This window comes from Branchiostoma floridae, chromosome 10 (assembly GCF_000003815.2).
Source record: "Branchiostoma floridae strain S238N-H82 chromosome 10, Bfl_VNyyK, whole genome shotgun sequence".
NCBI classification, from domain to species: domain Eukaryota; kingdom Metazoa; phylum Chordata; class Leptocardii; order Amphioxiformes; family Branchiostomatidae; genus Branchiostoma; species Branchiostoma floridae.
The window spans coordinates 11,636,819-11,648,653 of NC_049988.1; the positions used below are offsets into that span (position 1 = coordinate 11,636,819).

General features: G+C 40.6%; 3 protein-coding genes across 31 annotated transcripts in view; 1 reads left to right on the forward strand and 2 right to left on the reverse strand.

The window, feature by feature from the left end:
- Positions 1 to 1,274, reverse strand: part of LOC118423764 (band 4.1-like protein 5) — a 36,872-nt gene extending 35,598 nt beyond the window's left edge. For 3 of the 6 annotated variants that reach the window (XM_035831978.1, XM_035831981.1, XM_035831977.1), the window contains exon 1: positions 870 to 1,274. In XM_035831978.1, the coding sequence (XP_035687871.1) occupies positions 870 to 1,013 (144 nt within the window). In that variant the 5' untranslated portion in view covers positions 1,014 to 1,274. The remainder of the gene's footprint in view (positions 1 to 869) is intronic. The other 3 variants (XM_035831976.1, XM_035831980.1, XM_035831975.1) reach the window with 1 other exon arrangement.
- A 2,671-nt stretch (positions 1,275 to 3,945) lies between these two features.
- On the forward strand, positions 3,946 to 6,291 carry LOC118424869 (transmembrane protein 177-like). The gene is made up of 2 exons (XM_035833676.1): positions 3,946 to 3,981; positions 4,318 to 6,291. Exons 1-2 carry the CDS (start codon positions 3,946 to 3,948, stop codon positions 5,227 to 5,229), a joined length of 948 nt encoding a protein of 315 aa, XP_035689569.1. The 3' UTR covers positions 5,230 to 6,291.
- LOC118423807 (tyrosine-protein phosphatase non-receptor type 4-like) overlaps positions 5,428 to 11,835 on the reverse strand; it is a 52,109-nt gene continuing 45,701 nt past the window's right edge. For all 24 annotated transcript variants that reach the window (XM_035832062.1, XM_035832059.1, XM_035832061.1 and 21 more), the window contains 7 exons: positions 11,706 to 11,767; positions 11,259 to 11,405; positions 10,914 to 11,042; positions 10,167 to 10,315; positions 9,550 to 9,685; positions 9,096 to 9,141; positions 5,428 to 8,825 (listed from right to left, as the gene is read on the reverse strand). In XM_035832062.1, coding sequence (XP_035687955.1) covers positions 8,773 to 8,825; positions 9,096 to 9,141; positions 9,550 to 9,685; positions 10,167 to 10,315; positions 10,914 to 11,042; positions 11,259 to 11,405; positions 11,706 to 11,767 — 722 coding nt within the window. In that variant the 3' untranslated portion in view covers positions 5,428 to 8,772. The remainder of the gene's footprint in view (positions 8,826 to 9,095; positions 9,142 to 9,549; positions 9,686 to 10,166; positions 10,316 to 10,913; positions 11,043 to 11,258; positions 11,406 to 11,705; positions 11,768 to 11,835) is intronic.

Sequence of the window (11,835 nt, forward strand, 5' to 3'; positions counted from 1 at the left end):
CATGGTATATATACATATCCCTGTGTGCATTTCAAAATGGGGTCACACTTCTAACCATTGGTAAGAATTTGACAGCAGCTTGTTGATACAGAGGCCGGTGGAAGTGGGGAATGTCTAATCTCCAAGCAGATCTTGCTGTGGCAAATGGGAAGGAGTTTAGCCGGCAGAGGAGTTATTAGGGAATGTCACGGTATGTACAGTTGGGTGATACAAAATGTAGTCTACAACTACACGATAATATACCCTTACATGAACAGGGATGGTTTGAATTCTCTGTTCTACTTGTGAGCAAAATAAATGAGGTAAACACCCATGCTTCATACTGTAGTGTTGTCTGAGTTGAGTCATTTGATTAGTCATATATGCATTGGGAATTCATAATTGGTCTCCAAACATCAAAACACAAAAACCTTTCTGTACTTAACACTGTGTCTTGTAAACATAACCCTAAGGACATATGTCTAGTTTCTTCCATGTAATTAATCTGAAGGCGCTAGCGGCGTTTTTACTATGAAGATGAACTGTGCACAAAGAATTGTCCCCCACCCTGGTCAAAATGAATAAGAGTGACTGCTGTCATTCAAAAGGTAGGGGGTAGGATATTGGTCACTTCGCACGACCCACTTCTGTGTTGCCCAGTTTATCTGGTGTGTGTCTGGTTGATTGAAAGCATTTGGAGAGGTAAAACTCCCCGTGGGTCGGGCTGTGATCACAGTCAGCTGGTGTGGGTGGGGCGAAGCGCGCAGGCCTGCTGTGTAGATTTCATCAACAGCAACATTGTATCAACTTTCAAACCGTTACAACAAGTCGATCATTTATCTGAAAGCCTTCTCCTTTGGTTTAGATGATTTTGAATGGATCATACTCACCGGTAGCTCGATGGTCATGTCGGTATCGTCCAGCAGGATCACCTTGCACGTTATTGTCTTCTCTTTCTTGCCCGAGACGTGAACCTCCCCGTGCGCTGGTCTGTCCTTTCGCCTCCGAAAGGTTTGTCGCAGAAACCGCAGCATTTTTCACACTCCTCCTGGAAAAGATCCGCGCGCGATCGCTTCCCCTGGCCCGGTAAGTGGGCTACAATACTGCCATCAATCGGAAGTAATCCTCGGTGTCGCGAAGGCCACGATCCGGGCGCGGAGGACTTGCCAGGAGCAGGTTTTTCTTGGGGTTGAAGTCGCAGACAAACGTTGTTCACCTCGGAAATGTGGTGCTACACCCAACTGATCCCGGGCTGTGCCAATTTCAACCCGTGCGCACAACGGATGCGCAGTGAAAAGTAAATACCATAACCGCACGCTAACGTACAAATATCCATTTATTTCCGAACAGGCTATATTTCCTGATAAACACCGTTGAAATTTCAACAATACTAAATTATTTGTTATTCATTTTGTAAAATTGATGAGCAAATATACATATTTATTTGCAACAAAAGGATAATTCAACACCATGCTATTTCAACATATCGGTTGCGATGAAAGATTTGCTCACTCAAATAACAGGGGTCTTGAAAAGATAAAATTTATAAATCAAGTGACAACAGTATATATAAACAATATATGAATGATGATAGTAAGTTCTAAAGAGAACGTTACTTGTTAATTTATCTATATATTTTTTAAAAGAAGACTATGGTATATTTCTTATTTCTTTGCTCGTTTATGTATTCTATACACCCCTATTTCTTGACGAGTTGGTACTATCCCTTACGTCACGGGGAAGCCGTCTGGAGGAATTCCCCCCACAGGAAGAGCGCGTCAGACTGGTGCGTTCCTTTCTGCTTCTGTCATTATTTGCGGTAACGCGTGCGAACGGGAGATAATGAGTGTTTTTACACCACAGACGGTGTTACCGTGATTCGTATCCTGTTTGTTGTTTAACGTGTCTTCCTTCAGTTATCTCGACTCACACCTGACTGTGTCGGGGTGGGAGGGGGGCACACATGTCTGGTCAAGGACTAGATTAAAACTTTCGGGCGTGTTAAACCTCTTTTTTCGTTGATATTGTGGATGTTGAATATCGGTATGTTTGTAAAACACAGATGCATTAAGACTAAGAGCCACTCCATATACCCTAATGATCAAATTATATGAGCTATTGTATTAAACCAGTTAGACAAATTCTTCAAGAATTTGCTGGGTACTGGTGTTACACAAGAACATTTCAAGTCGGGTAGTAGTACTAGTACTAGTACTAGTACTAGTAATCTTAGAGTAAATAGTAGTAGATATATAGTAACGTTAGCGTGTTCAGGTTCTTTCAGGGACATCAACGATCTGTTGTAAAAAGTTGAAGAATAACTAGCACCTAGTGATAAACCTTCAGCGGCAAAATATATGTGACGTAATCAGGAAGTAGAATTTGTAACCCCATGATGAACTTTTGCTAACCAAAGGATGTGGCAAGGGATTAGATATGGGCAGGATTTCATGGAAATCTAGAGATATCCTTCCTGACTTTATGGGGCAGACTTGTGATTGGGTAGTCTTCAATGACAGACACATTTTGGGAGGTGGAATAGGGTGTAAAGAAAGGAACTCTACTCAAACTGTAAAAATCTTTTGGGGGGGTGTCAGATAGAATTTAGTCACACAACCTGGAAGATATCAGCACTTTTGTTATTAAGATATGGGCAAAAGTATAGCAAACTGCTCATTCATTCATTGGCCCACACAAGTCTTTCATTCTTGTTTATTAAAGAGTTGACAACCAACAGGTCCAACTGTTGTGAAGGTGACAGGATGCAGTATAAGTCCTGTAGTAGGCTGTACCAAATAGGAGCCTAGACAGACATTGCACAGCAGTGTACGCTCAGTACAAACATCATGCTCTCCCTCTCGTCAACACTGTACTGTCTGTCAGACAGGAACAGACGTTACCTCACCCTCTGTGTACATTTATCTGAATTGTTACTCCTTTCACAATCTTGAACTTGAAGTTGTCTGTACTAAAATACAACAGATTCAGAGACTTAAATCTGTATAGGGCATCACCTGGATTCAATGACAGGTTACAGGTCATAATTAAACAATGCACACTCTCACTTCTATGTTACAAATGTTTCCTTTGTTACACAAGACTTCCTTCTGGCTTGCCTGGTTGTTCTTCTGACACAATAGCCTCTATGTCTCAGAGAGTGACTTAAGCTAGTGGTGTCTTGGGTGATTGATCTTGAACAGTGCCAGACTTTTCTGTAGTTTGTCTTAAGGCATGAAGTCAACAATTAGCTCCTGACCTTAAGGTCATGATACTAGTAAATACCTACACAGGATCTGTAAATACTTTTGTCTTAATGTAAAAGGTTGTGTAGATTAAAATTTGCTCTTTGAATGGAAAAATGTTGTGTTGGTCAGTATGGCCGCAAATTCTTTCTTGGTGTCGAATTGTAGGGAAAACTATTTTATGAGCTAATGTTCAAAATGATCCAACTTTCTCTTTTTTTTCTGTGGCAAATGATGACAAGAATAATCTCAGGGCAAGATTTTTATCTGGAGTGAGTATCCAGGTGTGAGTAAGTGATGTCTTGTGTCCCATTTCCTGTGTGTTACCTGAGAAGGTGTGAGTCACAGGGTACTCAGGGTAAACACAGATGTATCCTGTGGCACAGGAGGGGGAGGGGCGCTCATACTGTGGTCTGTGGGTGATGTCATATGTGCACAATATCAAAGTAGTGTAGAATCAAACAATCAATGGGACTGGCTAGCCATTGTTGTGTGCCTACTATGACCAGGGTTGGACAAGTTTTCCAAAATTCTCTTGTCCTATTGGGCAAGCACATAAAAAATTTATTTGCCCACACCAATTTTTCACTTACCCAAAATTCATGTCACTTTTAGATGCATTTTCACTTCCAGCAATCAAATTCTTAGTATTGCCTCTATTTCTGTATGTTGACCGCGCCGCAGCCGACCGATGATGATGATAAATTTACCAAAATCTCCCTCAATGGAAAAATCTTACTCGTGCGATCGGGCAAGTGAGGTAGGTCATGCATTTGCCCGATCAGCACTTTCACTTACCCTGGACAATAGGGCTAGTGGACTTGTCCAACCTTGAAGGCCTTACTCTTTCAGATATTTTATCATTTATATGATTGTAGGGCATTAAGAAGTTAATATTTACTACAAAAATATTGATAGAGGGAAGGGATGTGAAAAATCATAAGTACCAAGTAACAATATGGTTACTGTCTCAGTAGTGTTAAGCATGAAAGGAAAAAGTCCCAGTTCAAGATGCCTTCCTTAACTTGACATGAAACAGTACTGATAGACATCTGCACTTTCTTACCAGGTACCAAGATGGCATCAAGGCTAACAGCTCCTGCAACATTTTGTGACCAAGTATCGGCACGTACTACTGGGTGCCTCTGCCGTGGGGGTGTTCGCTATCAAACTGGCCCCCCACGTTGCACCCCAATGGTACTACCCAACCGTCTACCAACTGTGGGACCAAGATGGACCAGTCCAACTCCCACTGCATCATGGGAACCTCTTCCAGGAGGTTTCTGGGAAATTTGGATTGAACGATGCTGGGAAATTCAAGGTTTTCCCTCTGTATGGATTCTACGATCCCTTCAGTGCAGGTTTATCATGGCTGCCAGGTGGCGTTGTTTTGGGTGTACCCAGCTATTTCTTGAACGCCAGCAAAGAGGACGTCCAGAACAAACAAATCACAGTGTCTGGAAAGCTGCTCAATTTCGCATCAGAGGAAGGAAAGCAATTCTGCAACTCTCTGGTGTTCAGTGACTCTGCACTGAAGTTTGCAATAGGAAGGGAACTTTCTATGGTGAAGAGTAACGCTGCACTGTACCAGGCTACCCTACCACCGGTCTGTTTAGTGGGAACATATGCAGGTATTCTGTACAGCAAGCAACTCCTTGGCTTGTTCCAGATCCCTTTTCGGTTCAGGGTGGCGCTGAATATCTTGGGAGGAACAATAGGTTTGGTAGTATACTACCTTCTCTCGGACACAATGGAGCACTACTTTGACCACAAAGCAGACAAGGTGTGTGCGAAACTTGGCAGGGAATACGCACAGGGAGGGATGGAGTTCTACGACAAACTCTTACTAAGAAATCAGGCATTAAGGGTGCTGCTTGGTCGAAAGGGCCAGAAGATGTACACACCTTACGGGAATGTGCGACCAAAAAGCATGTTCTTCATGAAGCACCCACAGCTAACAGATAGGAGGAGGAAGGTGGCAGAAATATATCACTTTGATTTTGCCTAGTAGTTTCATGCTTTCCACATTTTGTACCTTGTTGGTCAAAACCGTTTCATGATGATATTACTGAGAAAAAGTGTGCTGATAGAAGTTGTATTCTATGCAGGAACTTGGAGTTGGATTGACTATTGTACACAATAACTAGGATACTCAGTTATGTCAAGTAGATATAAAAAAGACAAAGACACAAAAGGTTTAAGCATATGTTATTTTACTATGAATTTTGGTCACCACGAAAGCACATGGATCATTTCTTTGTTGTCTACATCGTCTTTGTGTATTAAAACCACAATAAGACACTGACGCATAGAGCCAGTGAGACTATGGCTATAGGAACAAGGCTAGAGTCCTGGTACATTCCACAAAGCTTGCACCATTCGTAAATAGCACTATGTTTAAACCACTAATGTTGAAAGGAATGTGAATCTGTATAAAGGGTATTCCTATGGCCGAGAAGTGGCCAATGTCAAACAAGGAGGTTGAAAATCTCAGAAACATAATGCTGAACCTCCAGTTAACATAATGCTGCTTTTGTCATCACCATGGGGAATAGTACTGGTACAAGCTGAATGGAGATGTAGTAAAAAATTTTGAAATCTACAAGTTCAGAATTTCACCACAGAAAGCATACAAAATATGATTATCATTTTCTTCAAAATATTCACACTTTTTTTGCCAATCTTTCGCATCCCATCATTTAGATACCAAACATTCTGTACAAAGGGGTGGATAAGTGCTTGTTGGGGAGCGGATGTGAAAAATTGGTGCAAATCTTGTCTTTCAGATTTAGCACAGTTGTTCCCTGTTACAGCAAAAGTTTCATCAACCATGTTTTTTTTAACATCACACCCCCCTAACTTTAATGAATTGTCCCTACAGTATGCAAGGGCCAACTCTTAGGTTATCCCCTACAAAGACCTTTAAAAAGGTACAACTTGGGAAAGCACTTGACATCTCACAATCCTAAATAAATGACATGGCACATTTGAGCTTACATGTACATCTTCATCCTAGAGTACTTCCCAGTAAACAATTGTTCTAGACCATCTCCTTCTCTGAAAAAAAAAACACTACAAAGAAAACCCTGTGGTATATTGTAGACCATGTGGCATTTCTAGCTATGAACTGCACAACAGCAAATACACAAAACTTTGACAGGCATGTGGACAATACGATATGTACATGTACATGTAACTGACACCATGCTATATTTAGCAACCATTTTGTATTATCTACACTCTCATATTCAACAAACACATCAGAGGAAGGCAACTACTGTAGAAACCGTGCACTTCAGAAGGGTACATAAAATGTCATGGTCTTCAACTCAAGTACTACGCTTAGTCTACAGTACCTTACCGACAATAAATGTTTCATATGGCACCCAATGTTTGCAAATGCACACATACAGTTTCTACTACGGTATGTTTAACTGTATCCAGCAATGCTGGCTTTAAAAATCCTTACATGAGGGTAAAATGTTGTGATTCTTGCTGTAACGCTTTAAAATGTGAACCATGTTTTGTTCTGTGAAAATGGTCTTCATGGGCTTTCAGTTGATAGAAAATACAAGGCATTACCACTACATATATGTCGTAGATCTCTGCTTTACTCAGAAATCCTATTCAAAATCATCCCATTCACTGTAATGCTATAGGGATGCCATAGGGGGACATGAATGTGCTTTGCAATAGCTGTCTAAAAATCTGCAAGTTAACCCCCCTGGCATATCCAACAGAAAGGACAGGAATTAAATATTGTTCAAATTAGCACAAACAGACACTGATTTTAAAATCGGAACAACGTCCTTGATTGATAGTGGCAAATAGCTCGACTCTAGAATTTTCTAGCTTCAACAGAAAGTACAGGAATTAAATATTGTTTGAATTAGCACAAACAGTCACTGATTTTAAAATCTGGCAAAACGTCCTTGAATGATAGTGGCAAATACCTCGACTCTAGAATTTTCTCTCAATTCCCCTTCTAGAGTGTCTTAAGTGACTTGAGGGGTTTTCAAGTGCATCAAATATCCTGCGCTAATTTCAGAAGTGTTTGGAATGTGATCAATATGCGCATATCAAGCATGTACCAGCATCACTGTTTCTACTTATTAAGCCTACTTGCAGGAAAAATTCTAACAGATCATATTTTCTCTACAATTGCATGTGTCTAACTGACCAGCAGCTGCACTCTAACTGTTCCCAAAGTAAAGTTTACTTAATCTGCATATTATAACTATCATGTAATGTAGAGGGGATGGATAGATGGAAACAATGTACACAACTGTGTAACAAAACTAGAATCTAAAGCAACCATGTACTTTACCAGTGTACTGTTATCAAATATAACTCAAATAACAAGAAAATATGATGTAGAAATGTCAAGGCAAATATTTTGTGTGGGATACTGAAACTAAACAAAGGCACACGAACATAACCAAAAATTAGCTCCAAAACACAAAAGTGTATGAATGGGTGTAAAATTATGCAACTATGCCTACAGAAATGAACTGAAACCTGAACTTGTAACACTCTGCACTTAAGTTATCTGGTCTGTCACGTATATAATCAATGTCTGCATGTCAGTTTTGTAGTGTACTCCTTTGAATATCATGTCAACCGCTTGCAACACTCTTGCATGGAAGCATTTGACATTACGTGTTCAACTGTTACCTGCATCTGTCTATTCCTTTCCTCACGAAATTATCATAATGCCGTAATATGTACAGATTTGATCATCTGACACAAGTGCTAGCAGCTAAGTAACTCTACATTCTTGCTTAAACCACATACAGCAGTTGTTTTCTGTAAGTACCTAAAACCCTACTGGAATGCAAACAAATGATACAAAAATATGTACAAATTGAATCTAAGAAAAGACAGGCAAACTACATTGAAGAATGTTAAGTGAAAGTTGCCCAAGCATTAAACTATTTTGCAATTTTTAAAAAATTGCTCAGGCGCATTTCTGATTTGTGTCACAATTGCAACATTAAATTTGACCTGGCCAAGCTTGAAAGTCTCCATAAGCAAACTATCACATTGCCATGGAAAAGAGAAAGCACATGAATTTCCCTGTGTCTAAATTCAAAGAAGAGGCTGTGCTTCAAGCCTTGATTTGTTCAGAATAAAACCCCATGCCACAGTCTCTGTGGAGTTATAAGACTGAAAATTTACTGTACATGTACTTGAAATCACACGGAGCATCCCATAGGAAAGACCAGCAATCATAACATTAAAAAACTACCACTACTACTTTTCATCTTGTAACTTTGAACAAATGTTGCTCAAATGAAGTGAGAGTACAATTGTGGCTAGAAATTACAATGAAATTTGCTACATAATTGATACAGTTCTTCCAGTTTTCCACAAAACTTTCTACGTAAGCATAATACTTGTTACTCCCCTACATCCTGTAGGAACTTGTGACCAAAAAATGCATAGATTAAATGTCTTGATTAAAAATATGTACAACTTGAAGAGATCATCTCCGTTCGATGTGGGTAGGATTGCCAAAGGAAAGTGTACAGGAACTGATGGGAGCATGATGTCACTTGTGGTTGAATGGGGACTTGAACTCAGCCAGTGGTTTCACAATTCCCTCTGTGGAAAAATGAAAAAAAAAAAAAAGAGAAACAGTCAGTCAATGTTTTCTATTCAGATCTAGTCATTTGAATTATACAGCTAAGAAACAAAAATATTTTTATGCTCTTTTATAGCTTTCACAGGAAATGTCTTGCTCAATATTTCAAGAAAAGTCACAACTCAGAAAAGCTGCCACCAAAATGTCTATGTTGTAGTGAATAGATCTGCAGTACTGTTAATCATCACTAGATGGTGCTGATGTACAGGGTTTTAAAGTGATGAACTCACCTTTGTATACTCTCATGATTGCTTCGCATACAAACTTGTACTGTGCCTGAAAGGTAAAAAGAAACCTCTTTTATTGGATGTTACATGTGTACAAACACATCACAGCCATAGAAATGTCATTTCTGTCTCTTCTGAAAAACTCCTGGATTCTATAAAACGTGAAATGTTTCCTTGGGATGTGAACATAAATCCCATAAGCTGCCAAGGCTAGTATATTCGGAATACAGATATATGCCCTATGTGTCATGCCTTCTTATAACCGGGATAGGGTTTACCTATGAAGTAACAGCTTTGTGCGCGTGTAGTGCACGAAACCCGGAATTTAGTCGACCTTGTTCGGGGGTTTCGTTTTGGAGGTCAGCAGTCAACCCTGGCACTGAGAGCATTTTATTGGGCTGAAACTCTGGCAGTTTAAGGGTTAAATTAAGGATTTAAAAAAAGCTGTATATCTTACAGGAGTCTGTATCATCATGGCTCTCTGTTCCCTCATGGTTCTGACGATGTCTAGAGGGTACACCGGCTCATTGCACTCAATCAGACACATGGCCGTCTCCATGGTGATGAGCACGCCCGTTCTGCCGATCCCAGCACTGGGGGAAGAAGAAATGGTACAATGTTGTCAGACTACCATACATCATCATCATCATCATCATTAATCATCCTCTATGAGGTGCAGCAAGTAAAGTTTGACTTCCAGAACAGTCTGGCATGGGGATGCCATAGGGGCACATGAAACAAATTAAAGATGTTTTTCTTCTGGCGTTGAAGCATCAGAGTTAGGGCCTCCAGAGGATGTGTCATTCATAGAATCAGGTTTGCATGGCCTACTGAAGAAAGAAAAAAGATACTGTCTTTTTATGAAACGAGTTTGCTCAGTGCAAGGCCACATGGACCACTTCTGGGCTCTGAACTAACAATAACTGTAGCGGCATCTCTTCTTCCTAAGTCCAAAACATCAAGCTTAAGTAAACTCAATTGACTGAAACATAAGCTGGGTTTCCAAAGGCTGCTTGGGAAATTATCTAGGCCAGAATGGTTTGATCCTCACACAAAGGACGGACCCATGCTTACCTGCAGTGCACCAGAGTCGGCTCCACCATGCCGACTCTCTGCTGTCTGACCCTGAACACGAAGTCCAGGAACTCTGTGGAGTCGTCAGGAACGCCGTGGTCTGGCCAGGCCAGGTACTGCATCTGTACCACTCTCCTCTCCTCGTCAGTCTGGGGATGGCAGGGGAGGTCAGGGTTACAACACAATACAGGGGGGAGGGGTGCATCTTTATCATGTCCAAAGTTATGACACATGTACTATGTAGACATGGGAGGACGGGATTACAATACAGGTACATACAGATGGGAGGGGGCACGTCATCATGTACAAAGATATGATACCTGTCACTCGCTGTTGATTCCTTAGAAAATGTCAAGTAGATAAAGCCTTGAGAACACAAAGCGCCTGCAAGGCTGCTTCATTGATAGAAATATGCATGTAGTTTGAAACTAAGCTGCTTGGGAGGCCACACCATTTTTCAATGTTAAGCATATGCTAGAAATATTTACTGTAGTTTGAAAATAAGCTCCTTGGGAGGTCATATCATTTTTCAGTAAGCACTCATCAGAAACATGACTGATTTTAGATATGTAACTGGGAGTCATGACAACATTACACATAGTTATGGTACTGATAAACATGTTAATACATCTGAATCCACTACTGCATTTTCCAAGGATGTTAGTACATGTGGAGGACATGATAAACAGGTACATACTAGTATACAGAAAAAAAGCTTAATGTTTATGACCTAGCAATGTTACTCACATTAAGGTTGATCATACTGAAGTCTCTAAAGGCAAATGAGGGCGTTGTCTCCTCTGTAACACAGCAGATCTGGAGCCCACCAAACTGGATGGTCTGGTGCAGGTCTGGCCAGTACTGGTGGCACTTCACCTGTGGACAGAAAGGGGGAGCTTTAAAAAAAAGTCTATTGTTGCCATCGTTGTCAACCATACAGCAATTTGTTGGCATAGTAATCATTGCTTCCAAATTTGCATCAAATGGAAGATACAGTGGAATTCCAGCAACATTTACAAGGAGGCATAATTGCATGTTTCCTCTCGAGGTTCAGATTTAGATTTCAGATTCAAAGTCAGATTCTCAACTCACCCTTCCTCTCTCCACTTGTGTAGTCAGCATACAGATGAGCGTGCACTGCTGTTCCCAGCACATCTGCCAGAAGTCCCCACTAGTGTTGGGCAGAGGCCCCTGGGCTGCCACATACCGGTTTACTATGCCCATCCTGGGGATCTCCATCTGAACAAAATGCAAGGAACAACTCAACATTAGCACATTCTCAGGATTACATAATCTAAAAAGGTCTGGGAGCATTCAGGAACATGAAAGGGATGTGGTACAGTACAGGCTGTGAAATACACTTAAACTTTATAAAAATGTCCAGCAAAATACCGCAGGACGCTACGCATGTAATTGCAAGACACAGGTAGAAAAGCAATTATCTATAAAATCTATCCACTGTGTATTGAACTTTGAACATAGCACTACACAATAATACTACCAAGGCAGTGTTACAACAGTAAGAAGTCATAGACTCACATTTACAGAGTTAGCGTTGATGTAGTCCTGGGCACTCCGTATTGTGACTCTCGTCTCATCATCTGTATACAACAAGAATATCACTCAATCTTCACATTTCCTTAAGTTACAACATCTATATCTCATGTAC

What these genes read in the sequence shown, in the direction of transcription:
- LOC118424869 (XM_035833676.1), top strand. Translation starts at nt 3,946, where the DNA reads ATGGAAAAATCTTACTCGTGCGATCGGGCAAGTGAG. An exon ending in CGTGCGATCGGGCAAGTGAG is followed by an intron (nt 3,982 to 4,317) that starts GTAGGTCATGCA and finishes CAAGGCTAACAG; the next exon opens with CTCCTGCAACATTTTGTGAC.